The sequence below is a fragment of the Leuciscus leuciscus genome, assembly GCF_965113295.1.
Source record: "Leuciscus leuciscus genome assembly, chromosome: 9".
NCBI lineage: Eukaryota > Metazoa > Chordata > Actinopteri > Cypriniformes > Leuciscidae > Leuciscus > Leuciscus leuciscus.
In genome coordinates, this window is record NC_138733.1 from 33,930,502 (window position 1) to 33,954,776 (window position 24,275).

Consider the following 24,275-nt stretch of genomic DNA (forward strand, 5'->3'; position numbering starts at 1 on the left):
TGTTGAAGGGTGACATGCTAACATCGCTGCTGAAGGACTGCTACACTACAAACCTTCAATAAATTATTCTCCCCACAAGAACTCTGGTCAAGCTTACTTATTTTATGCATTGGTGAAATCTAATACATTGGGGAGCCATCCAAACCACTGCTCGGCCAAATACAGCAAAATCTAACAATTTAAGTGTAGCGGTTGCTTGTCCCAAATATGACCTTGATGAGCAATAGTGTAACAAAAACACCTATGTTAGTAAAAATGTCATTATTTTATCTAAAATCTGGCTCTATTAACAATATCCTCCTAATATGATTTGTTGCAAACATTTATTTTATCCACCCATTGCCTGCCATACATGGATAATGTTAGCTGGTTCTGGGGGGGGTTAAAGTATCCTCTGATTTATCTGGTTAGGTTCAGGTGGTGCTATGTTCAGTATCACTTTATACCTTTACAAGGCAAATATGTCTAGAGGTAAGGTACTTGGAGCGTTGATACTCACGCTGCAGGAACGACTCCAGGTGCTGCACATACTTGCTGTATTGCTGGGGAATGGATCGGTTAAATCCAATTTCCAAGGACCTCGGCCTAATCATCAGCCCTGAGGACAAAAATATGCCATGCAGATAAACATCATACAAATTTAATGCAGATTAGAGCACATATATGTGCCCAATACATTGATTCAATATGTGCATTTTTAGAGTGTTGACACTCTGCAAAACTTGACTTTTCAAATATGTTTTCCAGTTAATGCCCATTTCTAGCCAACAATTACTAATAATGATATTCACTAAGACATTTTAGAAGGGAGTTTAAGGTAATTATTTCCACTACTCCTTGAATTATAAATTCCATGTGGGAATTTAAGGCTTATGTCTTAAAAATATGTCCATATAAAAATATGACAGCATAATATGCTTTCAAAATGGTGCAAACCTTCAAAAGACATCTGACTCTATGTGTGCTCATTGGGAAATGTATATCATTATTGTATCAGGACACCTCAGATTCGTAATCAATGCGCATTTGTGATCATTAACACTCAAAATCTTGCTTGGAACATTCAATGCACTGATAATTGGAGACACTAAACTGCAACTTGTCTGAAATGATGTCCAACTGTGTCTGTACTGAGAACATTCTGTTACTAAAAGATCTCGAGAAACGTGGGGGGAGCTGAGGTACGAAAAAAAAAGATCAGTGGGAGGAATAAATTGACACTTGGGGAAGGATGAATGATAGTGAGTGAGAGAGCGTTTCACTTGCCGGGTTTAACGGCGCTCATAATTGAGAGAGAGGATGGATTTGGAGCACTCATCGCAACCACTGTACACAAGTGTGTGGGGGCTGTACAGTGTACGACCGTGTGTGTGTGTGAGAGCGTGGGAGGCTAATGGATGATGTGTAACACTGCTGAGACTGGTGTTGTGTGTTCTGACTGTAATAGAGGTAATGATAAAAATAGCACTGAATAAATCACACCAGCTAAATGGCACCTCTAATGCAAGTTCTGTCTTTTCCGTTACTTTCAATGTCAAAATGTGTGTATATAGAAGGATTTATAAATCTCAAGTCACTTCAGAACCAGTAACTACGTGAGAAGATCAATAAGTCTTAGAATGTGTTATTAATCCACTGAAATATTTCAAGTATGATCACACATTTATTTAGCCTACCTGTATAAATAGTGCAGTATATAATATACAAATGTACTACTAACAGACACACAGAGAGAGAGAGAGAGAGAGAGAGAGAGAGAGAGAGAGAGAGAGAGAGAGAGAGAGAGAGAGAGAGAGAGAGAGAGAGAGAGAGAGAGAGAGAAATTCTGCTCTAATTCTTGCCTTTATTAGGGCTTTAAAAGTCAGATCAGGATCCACTGAACATTCACCATTTAGTTTCCGCCAACCCTAACCTTGTCACCCTTGTTTATTTGTGCAAGCATCATTTTTGGCCAGTCTGTCTCTGTGTCTACACTCTCTCACTCTATATATATATATATATATATATATATATATATATGTTTAATAAGTAATTAGGAGTTTGAGGCAAAAGTCGTTGAGAATTGGACCCTAATCTAAAGTGTGACCATATCTTAGTACAGTATATAATGTATACACACACACGCACGCAAAAAGAAAACAAAGGCAAAGAAAACAAAAGGCACTTTTTTAATAAACAGTGGTTTCACAGAGATATGCATTGCAAAATGATCAAATATGGTGTGATAGACCGTTTCACATGTGAGGCTTGCTGTGATAATAGACAGCTTTGCTTTAAGAGATTAAAATGCAGGTGTATATACAAGTAGATAAAGTATTTTGTCTCTGTCATCTACGGTTTTACGCAATAGAACTGATTTAGAAGCCCTCTACATTCCCCAATAAAACTTCCTCATGTACAACTAACCTGTTATGAAAGTTACATATAATTTATACTAATTAAACTGCACAGCATTATTTAAAAAACAAAAACAAAGGTGCACCAAGCCATTTTTTTTTGTGTATGGTGATGTTCAGAATAGCATACTACAGTCCTGCAGTATATGATGTGCAGTAGGGCTGGATATTGACAAATTTCACGATTCGATTTTGATTCAATATAGATTATTTTGGGTATATCAGGTACAGTACATGCCGATTTTTCTCAGGGCAAAAAGGCTTTTTTGAAATAAATGCAATGTTAGGTGACAAGCTGTTTTATTGACATCTTACTGTGGTTGAAACACTGATTGATTGACTACATGGAGACATATTGCATTTTGGAAAGTTGTTCTGTTTCTTTCAGTTTCGTATTTAATTTGCAAGAAAACGGTGCGCCTTGCTAAAATTACGTACAATATTCAATGTGGCATTAGCCCTGGTTAAAACCAGACCAGTAGTAACTGAGTTATGGTCTGGCAAAGCTTCATTAATAACTCATTTCCAAAGGGGCGTCACCAACGGACGTCGCTCAAATGCCTCTGGGATAGACCTAAAACCAATCAGAGCGATCGTCATCGTGTAAAGCCATATGCTGCGTCCCAATTCGCCTAAGTTACACTACGCCATAAAAGTATGTACTCTTTTTGTGAAGAAAAGGTATTTAGGTAAGGTAAAAACGTAGGCAAGCTTTGGGACATACTACTTCCTCATCTTTATCGGACGGATCTGTCGCGTGCATCCTGTCACGTAAACTGCCCTGTCAATCATCTTCTCACAGTTAAAATCCTCTATTAAATCTAATTTAATTTCCTACCGTTTCGGAGAGAAATGTAGCAGCACGTTCATCTGCCAGTGGGTCTTTCATGGAGACTGCCCTCATGTGTTTTCAATCAATAATAATAATACATTTAAAAGTTGGTGCGCTTCACCAACGGACGTCGCTCAAATGCCTCTGGGAGCTAAAACCAATCAGAGCGATCGTCATCGTGTAAAGCCCGCCTCAACGTTTCTGATTGGTGCCTCGATTTGGACGGACTAGAAATCGGCTTGAATGGGCTCTTTGCCAGACGGAAGTTTGTCTGGGTTTTCCCAGGCTAATGCGGTAAACTACTGTTTGAAAAATGTACTGCTGCATCTTGTTGAATTTCAGTTTACAACTTCTATTGATTTGTACCGCTTTGCATAATACATACATTTCCAAAGGGGCTCAACAAAGAATAGTACCTTAATTTTGTGGGATTGTTACCTGGATTGGCCACTCGGTCCCTGTATTTGGGAGTGTGATCGTCCAGAGTCTGTAGCATCACCCACATGGTGAGAGTGAACATTCCAGCCAGGAAGCCATAGAAGACCAGATAAAAGAGTAATATAAGACCTGCAGAGAGAAGAAACACACTTTCAAACATGGCAGAATGGTCACAATTTCTTTTCCAAACCTATAAAGTATTGGGAATTTGTTCCCATAACTCTTCCATGTAGCGTCACAGAACAAGCCCACTTGGAGCAACCGGTGGTTAGCACAAACACAGAACATTTAAGAGTGTGTCATCTGGAAAGCATCACATTTTATTTATGGAGCACGTGATAAACGTTGTAAAAAGAGTGGATTCACAAACATTCTGAATCATAAACCGAGCAAAACGTCAGTTACTCAAGCGTCCAACCGGAGCTGAGGAATAAGCAGGAAAGATCCTGTGTTTGACAAGTTCACACGCTCATATGATGGCTTGGTGGTCTGAAACTAGTAGAAGTACAACAGTGTGGATTAAACTAGTTCTGGCAGTTTGCACTTCCATACAGTGTAACTAGAAAAGGACATGTCAGAACAGAAGGGAGGAGGAGGGGGGGAGGGGTTGTGTTTACCGTGCAATAGTAAAATGAGGAATGTAACAGCTGAATGCTTTAGAGAAAGGCCAAACATATCTGCTCATTGTCAACAAGTGGAAGTGGAAAAATAATGAATGGCGGTTAATGTGGGAGAATCATGTAAAGGGAGATCGGCACCAAGGAGTGGTCGGGTCATATTTCACCTCAAATCAATGGGAAGAATATTTACACAAAGAAAATGAAGCATATTTTAGCACAATTACGGATTCTGCCATTGTGACTTTCTTCAAAACAATAGATGGGAGCGGATGTCTTGATCAAATTACTGGCGTGGCTTTGGGGTAAAAATATTTGCTAAATATGTATATATATTATAAATATTAATGAATCATAATTTGTTTGCAATTTAAAAAAGATTGTTTTTGGACACTTAAAAAAATAAAATAATAATTCACAATTCAAGCAAGACCTGCACGATAAATCGCTAAGATCATGATCTCGATTCAAACACCCACGCAATCTTATTCCTAAATGACAACAGTTGTCATGTATAGTTATGAAACGGCTTCACAAACAGTATACTTATTTATGTGTTACATTAATTTAGATTATCACAGAAGTACTGGGATAAAAGTTTATAGTTCGGATACAAATCCTGATGTCTATGGAAGCGATCAAAAGACAAATCACCTTTTGAAAGTAACATGACGAAAAAAAAAAAAAAAAAAAAAGATTGTATCATTACATTGTTACGCCAGTAGGTGGCGACTGTTAATACAATGTATTTGTCATTGAATCATTCATTCAAGAGATTCGTTAAAGAAAAACGCATGATTCATTCAGTAATGAAACAAGTTATCAAGTTACAAATTATCTTTATGAATAAATCATTGAATCATTCATTAAAATGTTTTAAGACGCTTAAAAAAGAACTGTCCTTTTGAACCTAGTAAATTGTATGGTTTTTTTGTTGTTGTTTTTTTGTCTATTAAATTATGGGATAATCGCGATCTCGATTTGAAAAAAAAAAGTGTTTCTTAATTCTACAAATTACTTTAATGCAAAAAGTCTGTATAATTAGTTGAATGAGATGTAATGAGAATCATTATGTGCAGAAACAAGTAGAAGCACTGCAACTAGAACAAATAAACTCTTTAAATTACTTATTTTATTTTGGATTAAAATAGGCTACAGGAAACTTGAGAGATATATTAAAGGAAATGTCATGAAAATGTAAAAAAAAAAAAAGTTACTCTTTTGATTCTGGTTTGACATTTAATTTTTTTGAAATTTGCCTAGATATTGAAAATAAATGGACTGTTGAATTTTTGAAAAGTAAAAATAAAATAAAAAATTGGCCAGCAATCCTCTCTCTCTGTCCTAGCGTGTATCCCATATTTGTATAGGGTCCGCTTGTTTGCATGCTTTTCGCCACTTGGCACGGTCAGGGCATCATCAGTGGTGATATTTACTGCGCGCATATCCTCCGCCAGACGATCGAGCCACCGCTTCTTCGGACGGCCACGCGGTCGTCGCCCGGGTGGTGATAGATTGGCCAGCAATCCATTTGTGACAAATTAAGCACAACAATTGTAGGAACTTGATGACTCCATCTCTCCCACTTACAATCGCACGTTCAGAGAACAACATAGTAATGACTAACTACAGCCCGAGAGACAGTCTACAGCACAGAGACTTCAGGGGGCGGTGAAACAAGGGCTAAAGACTTCAGAGAAATCAACATGTTCACCTATAATGTTCATGCTAAAAAAAAAAAACTAAAAAAAAAACATATGTATATATAAAAAGTGCATATAGACTGGCCAAGACAGAATCTGATGACTTCATTACATTTTCTGGGCTGGTTTTTAGGGAAAATCTGCATGATCCTGTAAAATGTATTTAAATGTGTTCAAGTGTATTTAATAGAGCTAAACACTTACAGTATTGGTTGCTGAAAGCATTCATAAATTAGCCAAAATCTATAATAAAACGTACATTAAAGAGGCACAGCATTTGTAGAACTTTATGAATTATTTGTGTTCTAATCCTGTGGAAATCTTTGCAATATTTGCCACATTTTGTGGCTTCAGATTCAATGTGGACATGCATATAGAATTACATAAAAGATAATCACGTTAAAAAAAAAATAAAACAAAATAAAACAAATAATTCACTTAAGGCGGGACAGACCAGTGTTATTTTAGCATTATTGAAAAATATTCATTTTAAATATTACTATATTATAATACATTTTCTGCATTTTTGAATTAAATGAAAATAATTCATATTTATTATTTTTTGATTTATTTTTATTATTACTTTTAGTTATTTTACTACATCAAGTTAAACTTGATGAGAAATGTTTCTTTGGCAACTAGCTGAAATAAAATTAAAGAATTTTAATATTTAACATTAACAATAATACATTTAAAATTAAATATTTCAATTTACGTTTATTTTAGTCAACTTTAATAACCATGTTGCAGACTTAATACAACCCTTACAAAAGAGTACTGTGGTGATAGTATGGTACAGTATTAATGGCATTTCAATACAAACAATAGTACGGTTTAAATACCATGTTTATATACTGTGGTATTTTAAATGTACTCAAAAGGTACTTCAAGGAATGCCATGCAAAATGCCCAAAATTCCACAGTGGTGCCCCGTCCAAACGACCCAAACATGGAAACACTATGGTATTGGTAGGTATACAGAGAATAACACGGGGTGTCTGAGGTGAGGGAACAAATACAATTTGAAGAAAAGTAAAGAAATATAAATAGCGAGAGTAAAAGGATAAAAGAGGGGAAGTAAAGGACAGTGTGTATAAGAGCGTGAGAGAGAAGCTCAGTTTAATTATAGATGCATTTCTTCTTTGTAGATGTCTCTGAGGTAGACTCTTACTATAAATAGCATCTGGGGGAGGACAGTTTAGTGATGGCACAGCACTAGCCTAAGGAAATGCGCACACACACACACACACACTTGCGCTTTTCTGCTGTCTCTCATAATATTCCACTCGTGAAGAATTGAAAATTCTATATTAGGATTGATGAAACGTCGCTCATTTATTCGCCTGGATAATAATGCAATTAAAATGCATTTCATAGGAAAACAATATATAGAAATATAGCCTATAGGGGTGTTTTTTAATATGTTTCTAATTCCCAAATGATGATGATTATTTTTAAGTAAGATAATACAACAGTCTTGATTTTACAGTTGTGGTCAGAATGATTGGCAGCGCTGGTAAATATGATCAAAGATGGCTGTAAAAATAAAATCTGCATTGTTTATCCTTTTGATCTTTCATGCAAATTTTTTTTTTTGTGCAAAACTCCAACCTTTTATTGAAGTAAATAATTTGAAAGTAAAAAAAAAACAAAAAAAACATTAAATGTTTTTCTCCAAAACACGTTGGCCATAATTATTGGCACCCTTTTATTAATTGTTGCCTTTTTGCAAGCTCCTTTTGCCAAAATAACAGTTTTTCTCCTATGCCTGATACGTTTGGAGAACACCTGACAAGAGATCAGTAGGGCTGGGATGGTATGGATTTTTTCTTACCGTGGTTGAAAAGCAAGAAATTCCCACGGTATAGCTGTAAACTGCTTTAAAAAAATAAAATAAAATGCATAATGTGATTGGCAGGGTATAATCAGATAATTTGACCAATTTTATGACAAGGAAAGGCTAGTTGTAAAATGTCATGTGGTATTACTGCCCTAGGCTTCGAGAATTAATAATTTATATTTTCAAAATATTTTTAGCTTGAAAATACATTAAAAAAATGTAATGTGATGTAACTATCAAGGGAAAGGGCAAATTATATTTTAAAACATATGTACAAAATTATTCTCAATGAATTTTTTTAGAGACATTAAATTTAAACTTTTGTTAATTTTTTCTCATTATTATGTGTCACTTTTGTGTCATTGACCAATAAATAAAAAATATAGGTTGCTTCAAATACTTGTCATCAATGAATGGTTTATCCCAAAATGAAGTGTGAAATAATTTACATTATTTCTTATAGGTGGACCACAAGTTGAGTTATTCTGCATAATAACTTCGTCTCTGTCAAAGTGAAAGTGAATGGGGACAGAGACTGTTGAGCTTCAAAACAGAGGGAAAAAGAACTGTTAAAGTATAATAAAATATCATGAATAGACCCATTGATGGATTAAGAGATTTTTCAAAATCATTTTAAGCTCCATTACAGAAAAAAGAAAAAAAAATCTGACAGATTTGGAATGGATTGTGAAGGTAAATGAAGAAATGTCATTCAAACAGGCCGTTTATTCTGGAAATGGGTGCCAATGAAAATAATACATTACTTGTATGTGACGCCTAAAAAGACTTCCCCTGTTATAAAACACCTGTACAATATGTTGGCTAGTTTCAGGAATGGGCGTTATAAGAGATATTAAGTGGTCTTGGCTCTCATTAGATTTCCATTTGGCAGATATTACCCCAACATACGGCTGGGATGCTGTACGTTTCTGAACTTTGACCAGAAGCTGATGTGGGAAGGCTGAGGAGGAGAGATGAGCAATAACACGAGCGAGGGAGAGGGAGAGGGAGAGGGAGAGGGAGAGGGAATTTTTACACTCCTTTATTAACACATTCTTCTTCTTTTACAATTCCAACTCCTATTTCAAAATATAAACCATTATAGTCCTCCTCAGTCAGTCAGAAGGGATATCAATACCGGAGCACGATGACTGAGATCCAGATCTAAACCTAAGAGGCATCAGCGAGAGCATAGACAGAGATGCAGTGATATAGATTGAAGTGTAAGAGTGAAATGGTGATGAGCTGAGTGGCTTCCTGACAGCAATGACTGGCTACTGTAGCGTGATGACTAGCATGATGACTGAGAACAGTAGCCAGTCATTGCTGTCAGGAAGCCACTCAGCTCATCACCATTTCACTCTTACACTTCAATCTATATCACTGCATCTCTGTCTATGTTCTCGCTAATGCCTCTCTTAGGTTTAGATCTGGATCTCACCGGGTCAATACTGGCACAACAACTGACATGCCTTCAACACAACAGATCCACTGCTAGAGTGTCTGTGCGATTCTGTGGGCAGGAAACTTTCACCACTAACAAAATAGCAAAAAAAGGAATGATGAAAACAATGTTTGAATTTTAACTGAATGGCGTTTAAAAATTCTTCTTTACATTTCAACATTATTATTTAAATTGTACTAGAGTTGTCAAAAGTACCAACTTCGGTACTGAAATTACCATTACAATGGCCATTGCATTCACATGCTCAACATATATGTCCCTGATTGGCCATTGCGTTCACATGCTCAACATATATGTCCCTGATTGGCCATTGTGTTGAGGCGCTCAACATTGGCTACAATGATCAACGCTTCAAAAACATTGTCTTTTGTGCTCGGAGCGCTTAGTTACACTGTTACACATGGTAGCGTTTGAAAGCCTACCTTGTTTCTGGCACCAAGACATTGGCAGCAGATACTTTAAGTATCTAAGTGTCTGTTTACACGACAACGATATGCTTAAAACTGAGAAGTTTTTCCTTTGACTTTTCCACGTACAGACGACACCATTGTCAAAGCGATCCCCATTCACACGGATCCGTGAAAACGACTAAATACACTGTATTCTGCTGCCAGGCCATTAGATGGCGATGAAACTCTATAAACTGAACACGTAATATCTTCAGGCACCCAAAACGATGTTTTTCGTGTAAATAAATGGCAATAAGACGTAAAAAAAATTTCCGTTTTTAGTTGAAAACGTTGTCGTGTAAACTATATATATACACACACATCACTTAAAAAAGGCAATATGGCCATCATATTTTTTTTACAATTTCAAAGTATCAAAAAAATAATGAATGTAGATGTTAAAGTATTGTAATGTTCTCTATTAGTGACTTGTTTATCCCTGTCTGATGAATTGGAATGTTACTTGTTACCGAATTCCTTGATCAGCACACTAATTAAAGCACAGCCACTAAAAATATCTATACAACTACCTAAAAATGTATGTAACGTAACGTTAAATGTAAAAATGTAAGGCAAAAACCTAGTCAATAGTAATCAACTGTCTGTAATTTGGGGGAAATTTAACAGGAAATAAAAGAAAGAGATGGAGATACGGAGAGAAGAGATGCCCAGAGTGAATGAATGAGACACAGTAAGATTCACAATGAAAGACAGGAGACAATAAAAGCCCACAAGACAAGTCTTTATCAGTGGCTTCTTATAGCTGTTGAGAAACCCAAGCCTCCGAAGAACCAGATACTCGTCCTCCTCCAGTGCCGAGGAATGCTGGGATAAAAATACTTCTCTGCAGCCGGCCGGCCGGGGGGGGTGAGGGTGTGTGCCGTCACACCAGGGTGCAGAATGGTGGTGTCGTGGGGGTAATTTAGGGTACCGTACTGAGACTGTGGCTCACAAAGTGAGCACCACCCATAAGCGTCTGTTTTCTGTAAGTGGACATGCTTGAGCTGCATATTAGGCCATTAACTATGACACGACACGGGCCAATGATCACATAAACCTGCACTGTAAGGAAAGACAACCTGTACCCGGATTTAAAAACAGTGCGGGACAGAAGAGCCTAGATGAGCTGTAGGATTGTATCATGAAGGATTATCACAGATTTCATTTCTCAACTCTGAGACAATAGGAAATGCATTAGAAATATGAAGATTAAATAGTGTTATGTTACAGTACCAGTAAATAAATACAATTTATTTGTATTTATTAGAGCTCTCAATTGATTAAAATATTAACCTGCATAATTGTCACCGTTAAAGTGTCATGAAACTCCCGTTTTAGCACGGATGATTCACACCTCAGATTTGCCAAAAATTCTTGAAATGGGAGTGTAAAAGCCCTGCAGGGTTCGTACACCTTTTCTAAGGTCAAATTCAAGCACTTTCAAGGTCCATTTTAAAGCTTTTTCCAGCACCTTACACCACCGTAAATTACAAAGCAATACATAGTCAAAATTATTATTTAGTGTTTTTATCACATTAAAAGAGATGATGCTATAAACGTAATAGACAGTGATACATTTTGAAAAATAAAACTTGTGATTTGCTTAAATATCTGATCCTTCTGCTAAGTAGATAATGCCTATGAATAATACTTTTCATTATATTAATGTCCAAATATTGCTTCCCAGATAATGTGATTTTTTTCAGGCTGTAAAACGGAAGTAATTTCAAGGGGCTGAAAATATGAAGACATAGGATTTGAACAGATATTACACAGGCCTTGGTTTTGGGACACATTCTTGATATAGACAAGGTTTAAACAACAACCTGTAATTCCATTTTAACCCAGAAGACTCTGACAGTGCACAGGCATCGGCCTGATAAACAGCCTATATTAATTGAAAGAAAAAAATATGTATTTTCATTGCCAAGACATATACATTTATCTACTGGAATAGAGCAGTGTAAATACTGCATAAGGCCATCCTCAAGCTTACAGTCGGCTATAACTTACTTGTATGACACTCCATCTGATACAATTTCTGTTCAGCAATCAACGATTGTTGTTATGGGCTGACGTTTGCAGGATTTAAGTTGCGGGTAGTTAACGTTAGTTACTGTGCTGTAACTTTGGCTATGGTCACTGCATTTCAGTACGTTTTGTTGCGTCGAGTCGACCAAAGGCAGCATTGGCGAGCTCGCGCCCACGCCGCGGTTTTGCCGCTGCGCTCTGTGACGATTACACGCGCGGCCAATAAAAACGGGGTATCCAAACAAGCGCGGAAATCAAAATGAAAACTCCGCCTACTTTTGCTCTGGCCAGCGTAGAGCAAATCGCTCTGTATCTGAAGGGCTACATTTTATTTCTCCATTTAATAAACGAACTATTCAGTCAGATAGGTATTTGTTGTGAAAGAAATACAGTTCCAATTTCAAACATTTTCAAGCATTTTATCCAAAATTTAAGCACTTTTCAAACCTTGAAAACACAACATCAAAATTCAAGCATTTTCAAGGATTTCAAGCCCCCGTATGAACCCTGGCCCTGATATACTCACAGAGAAGTACTCTTTTTTTTTTTGTTCTTCGGTTGGGGGTAAAATGAATTTAGAAATACCTGAGTAACGTTATACTGTTAAAAAACTTCTCAATAGCGAAAAATAAATAAGTGACAGCGGTGAGAAAACAGCAGTGAATAAAGCATCGGATCATAGCAACGTGGATATGTTTGAACTAGCTCTAAAATTCACCACTCCAGTAAAGTCAAGTCACATTTATTTATCTAGCAAGAAAGTTCACATCAGCAAGCAGTTTTGAACTCCCGAAACAAACTCAGAACAAACATTATTATGACCTGATTTTGTTTGAAATTACGTCACACCAGTTCGGTCTTTGATTTCGCTTGGCGTATATCGGAGCCTTAAAGGGTTAGTTCACCCAAAAATGCAATTTCTGTCATTATTTACTCACCCTCATGTCGCTCCAAACTCGTCTTTTTTGATAAACTTTGCACACAAAAAGTATTCTCGTCACTTCAGAACTTTAAGGTTGAACCGCTGTAGTCACATGGACTATTTTAACGCTGTCTTAACTACCTTTCTGGGCATTGAAAATGGTTGTTGCATTGCCATCTATGGAGGGGTCAGAAAGCTCTCGGATTTCATCAAAAATATCTTAATTTGCTAATCTATTGCTGGAGATCAAGTGTACTCCTAAAAGCACAAAAAATTTAAATAAAATCTTTTAACAGATATTTGCATATAAAAAAAAGTTGTCTTTATCTTCCAGGAAACATGATCAAAAAATATTGATGACTCAACCAGCACTCTTGGGTGTATCCAAATTTCTAACCAATCGAATGCTTGCAGAATAAGTATGTTGCTCCCCCGGCTAGAAATAGTAACAAACGGCTGAGGTGTACATTTAAGGCTACCGCCCATCCAAAAAACCTTGATTCCAGCCCAGTTTCCTGTTTCAATAGTAAATACATCAACACAAGAAGGTAGGCTAAACCGTGCTAAAACCACATCACAGAAATTTCTCGCACCACCCATTATCAACTGCATTTCGGTGTGTGAGGCACGTTTTACTCCAGAGCGCGATCAACAGGGGTAAGCGTAACACAGCGTGGCCAGCTTGGCTCTAGAGAAGAGTGGCAGATCACCCAGTGATGGTGAGAGGAAGCGGCCCGGGAGAACAGCTGAGACTCCCACAGTATGACTTTCCTTCCTGCCAGAATCCCTCCTCCGGGCAAAACACAGATAGCTACATTCCCTCAGGCTAGTGCTAATTCAGTCACGTGATCATGGTAGTGGCATCAGCTACACTTTCTCTCTTCTCATTAGTAGCACTGAAAATATATTGGCATAAAATAATCTGGGCATGAAAGATGAGTTTTTAATTTTCTGAATTAAACCTACCACTGCGTTGCTAATGTTGTCAGGTTTCCAGAGCGTTGCTAGGTTTTTCTGGATGGTTGCTAGGTAATTAAGGCCAAAGTTTAATACTTAGAGGTTAGGGGTTTATTGACATCCCTAATATTAAGTGTGAGCAACTGAAATGTGAAAGTGATTATGACACCATAACATAATTGTCAAGATGACCTAAACTTACTGCACATTTGAACTTGAAGTGAACAATTTTTAATCAATGACTTCTAAAATGCTACAGTGTAGTAAAATAAGAGAAAGTGTAAAAATATACCCTAGAGATCATTCTAATGGGTTTCCAACTTCATCCAATCAAGCGAGGAAAGATGCCAAATCTCACCCGTCGTTTGGCATGAAGGAAAATGGAGACAAGCCAGATATTGGGAAAGGGATTTTATCACCAAGAGTTAAAGGGATAGTTCACCCAAATAAGAAAAATCAGTTATCATTTACTCATATCGTTCTAAGCTTGTATGCTGTTATTTTTAGCACTATAGGGATAAATTATTAAAGTATTTTATGAAATTCTTCAATACAGCACCAATAATCACGTCTATCAACCGTAACAATTCTCCTTAAGTCTTCTGAATACTGATGATAGTGAAGAACAGAATTTAATTTACTGGAATAATTCACCCCTAAATTAAACATCTATCATCATGTACTCTCCCTTATGTTGTACGAAACTGTTTTCTGCGGAACACAAGAGGAGATTTTAAAGAATGTCCCATATAGTGAAAGTCAACTGGGTCAATTTGGACCCCAATGCTCTTCAAAACATCTTTTTTTGTTCCGCAGAAGAAACAAATGCATATAATTTTGGGATTACTGGTACATGAGAGTGAGTAAATGAGTTTATAATGCCTTAAAGTTATTCATTTCTTCCCCTCAGCTGAATCTTTGAAATCTGTGCAACACATTAAGATAAAAAAATGGCTTGGCAATGCAATATACCAAATTTGACATCATAATGTTCAAAACATTAAAAGCTAGCGTCAGCCCTAGCGTCCACACAGCAGACATGCTTACCACGTCTGTATGTGGCTTATCCACATTATAACTAATTCGATCAGATATGTTTGCCAGAATAAGAGCATAAAGTACAATGACAAGAACGCTATTCCTTTTTAGCGAACTATTCTTTTAACCTAATTCATGAAGGGTGAAATGGCTCATGAAATCACCATTTTCCCCAATTTAAAATGTGAATGAAAAGCCACCGTTGTGCAGTTCCTCAATTACTATGTTGTGAATCTCAAGCCAAACATGCTTGAACACACACACACACACTCACACTCAAGGCCGTGTTAATAGGGCGAACAAGACCAGGACGTTTCATTGATGAAATGCAGAAAATAGGTCATTGTTGCATATGAAAGCATCACTGCCACATGGTTGGTCTCCTGATGGAGAACAACGTTCCCTTTCATCAGTATAAACTGTCTGTTGTAAACGTATCCTGAGATCCTACCAGCCCAGCTCCAGGCTCATCACACCGCATCGCCACAAATCCCAGAAGCTGTGGACAGATTAGCGTGATCGCTAACCCAAGCAAGGTCAACATTAGATTGGGAAGCGTTAATCTGGGCTAATCCAAACGGACATGCATCAGGGTGCAGATGTCTCGCTGAGCCGGACCCATCCATTAACTCAAGCCTGATCCTTTTATCTCTTCACTACCCATCTTTCCCTCCATCACTCTCGCTCTCCTTCCCATCCCATGGGAAAAGTAAAAGCAGCCCAGGAATCAAAACGGTTTCTCTTATGTGTACTTTTTTTTTTTCAATTACTTAGTTGTGGACAGGTCGCTGTGGGACCCAAACACTGCAGAGACGCTAAAACCGTTAAAAAAAATAAATAAAAAAATTGGTAGAATCATTTCATTTGGCCTTATTTTGGAGAATTTTTATGGGATGCACCCTCTCTCACGGACTCAATTAATAGACCACATGAAAAAAAAAAAGTTCTAACTGCTTTCAATTGTCTGTTTGCCCTGCCCAACATTTTAACTGATTTAAACTGATTAAACACTTATGTTTTAATATTTTAAAATAAAGTATATTTATATAGTACTTCCAATTAGACAGGAACTAGAACAATATTTCTTAAAAACAATGGCATGCATGGAAGAACATTACTACTTGGTTTATAATTTTCAACCCATTCTTACTGGCACTAGCAAGATCACCACAAGTCATTCTCGCAATTTTGACAAAACTATGTTAGCCGTTTCAACCTAGCGGGCAAGTTGACAACAGCAGAATTCACATCCAAATTTTCAGAGAAAAACATGATTAAATGTGCAAGACATACAAATTGCATGTAAATGATAAAAAAAACATTTGATTAGCACTGATCCAGTATGTGAACTACAAGCTATCATTAACCACTCTAGATAGCAGCATCGGCCGACCGCTAATACAGGCAGTTCTCATGAAAACGTGAACACAGGTCGAGAAGAAAAAGCCCAGGTAAGCAAAATGACTAGGCCTCATTTTGTAAAGCAATCCCAAGATCCATTAAAGCTGCAAGCACTGATGAACCATGAATAAAGATCTGCATAACACGTCATATTCCTCAAGGCTGGAGATCGTTTTCATTTAAATTATATTGATTTCTTTCAAGAGGCCTATTGGCTCAGGAGCCTGCGGAGAGCCGGTTTGACCTTGAGAGGAAAGCAGGGAGGAAGACGGGGAGGAGGGGCTGAACGCGAGCTCATGCATCACATCAAGAAACACCCATCCCAGCAAACGAGAGGTACTGCAGAGTTTAGCATCACGAACACCACCGACTGATCGATTGACCGAGGCGCATAACTACAAGAAAATAGTTTCATGCAAAGCTGGTTACTAAGCAACTGGGTATTTAAGACATTGCTCCCCACCCCCACCGATAATTATGGACACTTTATAGCTTTGAGGAGAATATACATGCAAACTGGATGGCAAAACAAGCCCTGAAATTCCTGAATATCTAAATGCTCTCAAATAAGAGAACAGGAAGCTTTTTCTCCTCAACCTCCCTCGGTGAACCAATTGTGTCAAGGGATGTGGAAATTTCCTCTCATCCTCTCAAGCAAAGGCTGTGAACCACAGCAAAGGTAATTTGCATATTGAATGAATGCGGATGCTACGTCACAACGGCCGTGAATGATTGACAGCCGAAACGTTCCAAGAGAATGCGCGCGCTGATACTCGCTCGCCGAATATCGCTGCGACTAATCGCAATATTTCCAATGAAAGGATACTTTTTTTCTTCTTTTTTTCGCGTGTGCGATGACATGACATTCCATTCCCTAATGTGTTTGTGTGATGGGGGATTTCTCAAATTTAGTTAAACTATACAACTAGAGACGTTAAATTAACCTGTAGGAGAGGTTTACTTGAGGCACAGTGAGTTCGGAGCCGCCATTCATCGAGTTGCGAATAACAGACACATAGCCTATTCATTTTAGCGTACAAATTATTCTCTCAACGCATGATTTCACAGCTAATGTGACATGCAGGCCTACCGTAGAGAGCGCAGTGATGACATTAAGGAAGGCTATTCATAGACATCGAGCCTCAAGTGAAACTGCAGGATACAAACGCGGAGGAATATCTAACATGCTGTTAAATTAAAACCCGATTAATCACGGAAATCCGCTATGTTTGACGACCGATTCATCCCGTCAGTGAAGCAATGTTTTGATTTAGCAACAGTATTAAGTCATTATGGTACGGTAATATTCTTATACTGCAGTAAGTGGAATCATATAGGCTTTAAAAGATTTAAAGACTACTAAACGCCTTCTATAAAGCTTTTTTTTAACAGGATCTGTTTTAGCTGACTTAAGGTTTCTATAAAGAGTCGTCGTAGAATATGCGATCGATTGCCAGCGCTTTTATAGGCTACATGCATCTCGGGTTATGGCTCATGGATATGGAATAAATGAACAGTTTTAAATGGTTAGATTAGTACGTGGCTTGAGATTGATGAATCTCAGTGAAATCTAATGCATGATGAGCTGCACATGCTGACACATTGTAACGGACTGCAAGGTAGGCTTAGAGCACAGAGCCATAAAGCTCAGGTCGCTGGGTTACAAATGTGTTTGAGAATCATTATCCAATGCAACAGAGCTTTGCATTAGAGGCAATTCAGTCAAGAACAGTGTGTGTAGCCGTTTAATGGCACATTATGCGTGAAACAATATACCTCAACCATAGGTAGATCATATTTTTGGTGTGTTAACATTAGTTTTAAAGGCGTGCAATTGACACTTGTCAACACAAACCCCCCCAAAACGATTACTTACCCCAACTGCTCGCAGTGCGCCCGATGAATTCCCCCGTCCTTGGGTTGTAGATAAAATCTTTCCAACTCGACTGTTTGTCGTCAGCTTTCTCCTCTTTGTTGGACATGGTGTGAACAGGATGAATAAACCAGTTTGAGAACGGTAGATGAAGATAGATCTAAAGAAGCGTTGATTCGGGCTTGCCTCCTTCGCGTTGTGAAATAAAGAGGTGTGCGGTGTTTCCACGAGGCTCGAGACTGCAGTGCGTCCGCTCGAGCTCTTCACTGGCAGCGTTTGAACTGCGCTTGACGCGCATGCGCGGTGGAGCCGCGCCGCATTTACAGGAGCCGCATGAAGCGCGTTCAACATCATTTGTAAAAGGGTTACCGAAACGCCTCGTAGTTTGCAAACTGCGCTGCATAGAAAACGTCCACTGAAACCTTCATAGGGAGCCTGGGGCTAGTTATTACACTCTTTTCCCCTGTGACTAATTCACAGGTTCGGAATGAGTCAATTTTTTTGCTAGGTATCTTGACTCGACAAAAAGGTGTAGAGCATGTCCGCCGGGGTAAGTTGTCACAATAAGTAAATATCACTTTTTTAAAATATGAAAATAGATCTAATTTGTCGTCCAATTTAGTTAATGGTTTTCAGCTAAAATTTAAAAAGTAAAACTATACATTATTAGTATGTTAACATAGGCCCACAAAAAATACCAAATGTATGGTATATTATTATTTTTTCCTGGTAATTCTAACTCTAATACAAAAAGAAAAACTTTAACTTTGACTCAACACCTTATTGCTACCCAGATGCTCTTACAAATGGTCATATGATAATTATAGGATTTATTTTTTTATTTTTTTTAAATAAAACAATAAAGTGAGTGTCTTTTGATTGATGTTGCTGTGATTGCCTATATTTGGCTTGAGTATGACGTCTGATCTCAGTTATGCTTTATGGAACACTGTTCTACAATGACGTTTTTCTCATTATTTTGTTTTTGGAATAACACGAGGGTGAGTAAATGATAAAAAAACAAAAAAAAACTATCCCTTTAAGATATTTCTGATAAAATAAATTCCATAATTCCATTAACTAAATGTTTTTGGGGTTTTTTTTTTTACTCACAAAAAGCTATTTCTACCTAATAAAATATAAAATTGTATATAAATCTTAATGTATATTCATTTGTTTCCATGACCTTTCCACGTCTTGAAATCACACTTTTATAATCCCCACATACAAAATATGCAGGTTGTCCAAGATAATGAGAACCCCTTTTTTGTCGTTATTGGTTTTAAAAAATAAATAAAAATGACAATTGTTAAGCCAACAAATTACACCTAGTAATGTGATTTCAGATTACATCTTGTTTCATAGAATTTTTTTTTTTTTTTGTCTTATTTTAAATGATTTTATGCCATCTTGCTGCCCACTAGTGGGTCCTGGTCAACTGGTTAAAAACCACTGCTTTATTTTTTATTTTTTTTTCCAAAATCTCTTAGATCATCCTCTCTTCCTCTTACCACAGACTCATAAAAATATTGATTTCATTTCCAGTTTAAAGGGGCTTTATGTAGAATTCCGCTCATTAGCGACACCAGTGGCCGTTAAGTGAACTGCAGACGGCAACTTCCTGCTTGTGCTCATGTTACTTACTAAAGACTGAATGTGATTCAAGCTTAGAAGTAAAACATTTGAAATGCCTTTGTAGCGAACATCCCAACACCCTGCCCACCCTGTTGAGAGCAACGTTTGATGAATATGTGCTGCACCTTCCCCATGAATAACAAATTGATTATATTTGAGACATAACTATATAGATGTCTGTGCGACTATAGTTTGAATCAATCTCTTTTCTTTGCATGACACATTGATATTACAGTACTGAATGGCTCTTTCATTATTATCTTGAACATTGTATAAGCATTCATTTCACGTGAACGGAAGAGAGGCTCGCGGAGCAAACATCACATCCTTTTGATTTTCCCGGCAAAAAACATCCAGAGTCCTTCACATAAAAATCAGTCTTCAGGCTTTCATAGAGAACCTAGGAAGTCGTTTTGTTTTGTTTGTTTCGTTACACACATTGGCAATACAAAAAAGTGATTAATATATGAACATTCTTACATAAAGCCCCTTTAAGGAGATGTCCGATGCAGTTATACTACTGTATTTGAAGAATACTTCAAATCTGTTAAATAGCTTATACAGTACCTTTTTTTTTTTTTTTGTAACCCATCACATTTAAATGACATTGCTGCTGAAATGATTTACATTTCTGAATATCAAGGTTTAATAACTTGTATTTTTAATAATACCATATTATGGTTTTGAAGTATTCAGTTTTTTTTTTTTCCTAGACAACACCACACCAGAGGTAACCAAAATTATATGTTTATATATGTATACATGTACATACAGTTACATTTGCAAACCAAAATTCATATCAGTTCTGTTGAGTTGGTTTAAAATGCCGACCTGAGTGGATCAGGGCTGTTTCATTTATACCGGCCACTCTCAAATCCAACAAAAATGTGTTTTTAATCACTCACAACAAGACTAAATCTCCCAACATGCAACATTCACACAGGCTTGAGGCAACGAGCTGCAAGCTATCCGAACCCAGAACGGCAGATGACCTTCAACTATTGTGATGAATGACAAGGAATAAACTCTACAACATGACAAAAATCACACTGAATCAACCTATAAAAAGAACATTTTTCCATTTTTGTTTTAGTCCTTCCAGTCGGTGAACGGATCAGGACGCTGCTTTCCGATCCCCACGGAGAAGAAAATAAAGTGGCACTAGCCCACTGGACTACGCAGATACTGTCATATTCAAATATGACCGAAATAAATACACGTTTGGAAAGAATTTGAAAGTCCTCCGGATGAGAAGCGGAGACTGGAAGTGCACCGAGATGACCGAGGCATCTGTTAAACTTCACTTAATCGCTCCCTCTAAGGCCTGACCCGTGTCTCTCTAGCCTGAACAGCACCACAGAAGTACAGTTAACCGTTTCCCCTGGAGCCAAAGACTACTGGCGTTTTGTAGCCAAACTGGGAAAGAGGAAGAAACAGAATTTGAGGGAAGCTAAAAATATGGTAATTTAGAGAGGAGTGGCAGCTTATTTCCTGTGTAGCGTTCCGCTCGGGAATCCTGCACGTCACTCCGGGGAAGAGGGGTTGTCATCGTCTTCGTCCTCGTCGTCCTCTTCCTCGTTGAAGGAGCTGGGCGTCTGTCCGCGGGACTCTGAGGTGTGTGAAGGGGCAGTGCTGCTGCGACTGTGGACGGAGAGAGAGAGAGAGAGAGATCAGGTTATCTACTGTAAATGATGGTGTCCTGGACGTGTGGAGACACTGGGCTGGTCAACATACTGTACCTCGTGAGGCTGAGAGGGGTTCTGTTGGAGTTTCTGGCCATGTCTGTTGGGACAGAACCACACGTTTAGTTAGACATTAGAAGTCAAACACAAGAACCCTATTATGAAAGACAGCATCTCGACAGGCTTGTCACTTTACTTTCAGCGAACAGGAAGGAAGTCTGTGGCTGAAGTATAAAGCGGCGACTGATGCTTTAAAAAAAAAAAAAAAAACCACAACAATGTAAAATGGTCCATGAAACGCATCAATGTCTTGTGAATAATTTCATTAAAAATAGAATTAATTTTGTTGTCCCCGTGACAAAGATATTATTTTTCTGCTTTTCTCATTTACGTCTTATTTTGTTCCATATATTTTTGTTTTAGTTTTTTATATTTGATTTATGTTTTATATTTTTGAGACAGTAACTTTTTCTTAGCTGACTGTCTCTGATTTACCTGAAATATATTTATATCATGATTTATATCAACTATTTTGTATCAATCCCATAAAGCCTGACATGAAATATCCTTTTTTTAGAGGCGCTAATATAAAAAAAAGTCTGAATTTTATTTTTGAAATGGAAGAGTTTATTGATCCTGATCTCGTGTGGTCGTCTTTCAGCAGGAAAAACAGAAGCGTTTGGAAAGAATCCGATAGAAAAGAGTCCGGCTAGAGGAGCTAATATTACAGGTTTGTACCACACCTGTTTGTGTTTGTGTGTGTGTGTGTGTGTGTGTGTGTGTGTGTGTGTGTGTGTGTGTGTGTGTGTGTGTGTGTGTGTGTGTGTGTGTGTGTGTGTGTGTGTGTGTGTTTTTGGTAGGGAAGCTTTCTCCGACCTCGCAGCAAAAATTCCAAACAGCACTACATATGGGAATCATCTGTATAAAATGAATTTAACGATTCCCATTCTGATTCCACTTAGCGATTCTGGTGCTTTAACATTTAACTCTTCATTTATCCATCCATTTTAGTACTTTATTGATCCTGACAAAAAATACATAAATAAAAAAAATAAAAATAAATATATATGAATGAAGAGTTCAGATGCAAAAGCCAACTGAAATGTTCTTCTAGAATGATCATTTTTATCAAGCTCGTATATTTAAGTTCAGCAATTTCACTTAAATGACAATTCATAGGTAATTTTATTTTCATTGCCAATTAAATGAAATTACTGAACTTAAATATACGAGCTTCATAAAAATGATCATATAGAAGAAAATTTCAGATGGCAGGCTTTTGCATCTGAACTCTTCATTCATATATATATATATATATATATATATATATATATATATATATGTGTGTGTGTGTGTGTGTGTGTGTGTGTGTGTGTGTGTGTGTGTGTGTGTGTGTGTGTGTGTGTGTTTGCATGTTGCAATACTCTTCTTAAAGTTTTAATGCTTTATTTAACATCACAACAGACATAAATGAAATGCTCAGATACGGAAATGTTTACGTTTTAACTTCACTACCAGGAAATGACCTGATTTATTAATAACCAAATTCCTCCTGGTTTATTAATTAATAATATTAATCTTGTGATCACTGTTTACTTGTGTTGTTGGGTTATCGGTTTGCATGTAAACCCGGACAGCAGGTTATTTCAATAAGCTGATCTTTGTGAGTTATCAGCGTACTAGTGTGCATGTAAACGTGCTCAATGAGATCTTTATGACAGTATAAGAGAATACTTGCATTCTATGCATAAATATCAGTCGTCACTCTATATCTCCTAATAATAAGCCTTTAAAAATGCTTAATTTTATGATCAAAGCTCTCTAGTTTTTATAGTGATACTTGTTAAAAAAGTATAAACTATCGATCAGATGACAGAAGGCTTGTAGTTGATTGTGTACAACAGGTTTATCAGCAAACTTTTGATCATGTTGATCATTTAGAGGCTGTAGAAATGTGCGCATCAAACATGATACAGCAGGCATTATAGGGTTAAGCAAGTATCAGCTGCCTAAAAATGTTCATTACTGAGAAATTGAGGTTTGGTGAGTGTTAATTTAGGACTCTGCCAAAGTGTGACTTGCAGATTTTGTGGCAGATGGGGCATGTAGCTACAAACACATCACACTCTCGGCTCTGCACTGATCTGTGTGTCTTGTTACTGTCCGCATGGGAGATGAGGGGTGAAACCACAGTACAAGTCCTGCATTAACTCCATTTTCTTTTTGTTCTGCTTTATTACACTTGAGAGCTGTAGATAATTGGGAGCAGAATAATCCTTTACACAAAGATGACTGTAGTGAAGTGTCTCTTTTGAAGAGACAAAGAAGCCATTTATAATCATGCATTTGCATCAGTAAAATAAAAGCGAGAAGAGGTATTTTAAGATCCATGATAATGACTTAATCTATTCAAACTATATTATCTATCAGAACTGTGATGTGTATCATATCTGTTGATGTTTTGGGAGAGATCCTGTCAGGGCACAAGCATTCACACAAGCAACAGAGAAATAATGTCATAAAAAATAAAAATAAAAAACACTTGAGAAGTGTGACGCGAGATACTTACTGGTGACATAGGCCTCCAGAGACTTGGGCACTAGAGATTTGGCCATGTTGAGGTTTTCTGGAGAGCATGTGCCGTTCTCAAGTCCCAAAGACATGCCCATCCGCTTCAGGATCTCAACGTCATCATGGATCTCAAATGTGTTATCAAAGTTAAAGAGGTATTCACACCTGTTTGGAGGAATGAGTTTGTGTGTTCAGTAAAAGTGTTGATTATGACTCATTTATTCACTTAATATGCTTGAGACATGTAAAACATTAAGGTTTCATGTCATTGTTGGGTTCTTTGATAATAGAATTGCTAGTAAACAAACTAGTAAATCGGTTCATCGAGAAGAGCTGTCCGAAAGAACCATTTTGTGGAAAAGAATCGGACAACCATGAAAATGCTTGTGCTTAAATTAAACTAATATGAAAATAATGCTAAAAAT

General features: G+C 37.3%; 2 protein-coding genes across 5 annotated transcripts in view; both read right to left on the reverse strand.

Annotated features, from left to right (window-relative positions):
- Positions 1-18,253, reverse strand: part of atp1b3b (ATPase Na+/K+ transporting subunit beta 3b) — a 30,296-nt gene extending 12,043 nt beyond the window's left edge. The window contains exons 1-3 of the mRNA XM_082179159.1: positions 17,966-18,253; positions 3,667-3,795; positions 500-598 (exon numbers count right to left, since the gene is read on the reverse strand). Coding sequence (XP_082035285.1) covers positions 500-598; positions 3,667-3,795; positions 17,966-18,071 — 334 coding nt within the window. The 5' untranslated portion in view covers positions 18,072-18,253. The remainder of the gene's footprint in view (positions 1-499; positions 599-3,666; positions 3,796-17,965) is intronic.
- A 2,075-nt stretch (positions 18,254-20,328) lies between these two features.
- tfdp2 (transcription factor Dp-2) overlaps positions 20,329-24,275 on the reverse strand; it is a 48,983-nt gene continuing 45,036 nt past the window's right edge. For all 4 annotated transcript variants that reach the window (XM_082180671.1, XM_082180672.1, XM_082180670.1 and 1 more), the window contains 3 exons: positions 23,849-24,015; positions 21,337-21,379; positions 20,329-21,238 (listed from right to left, as the gene is read on the reverse strand). In XM_082180671.1, coding sequence (XP_082036797.1) covers positions 21,121-21,238; positions 21,337-21,379; positions 23,849-24,015 — 328 coding nt within the window. In that variant the 3' untranslated portion in view covers positions 20,329-21,120. The remainder of the gene's footprint in view (positions 21,239-21,336; positions 21,380-23,848; positions 24,016-24,275) is intronic.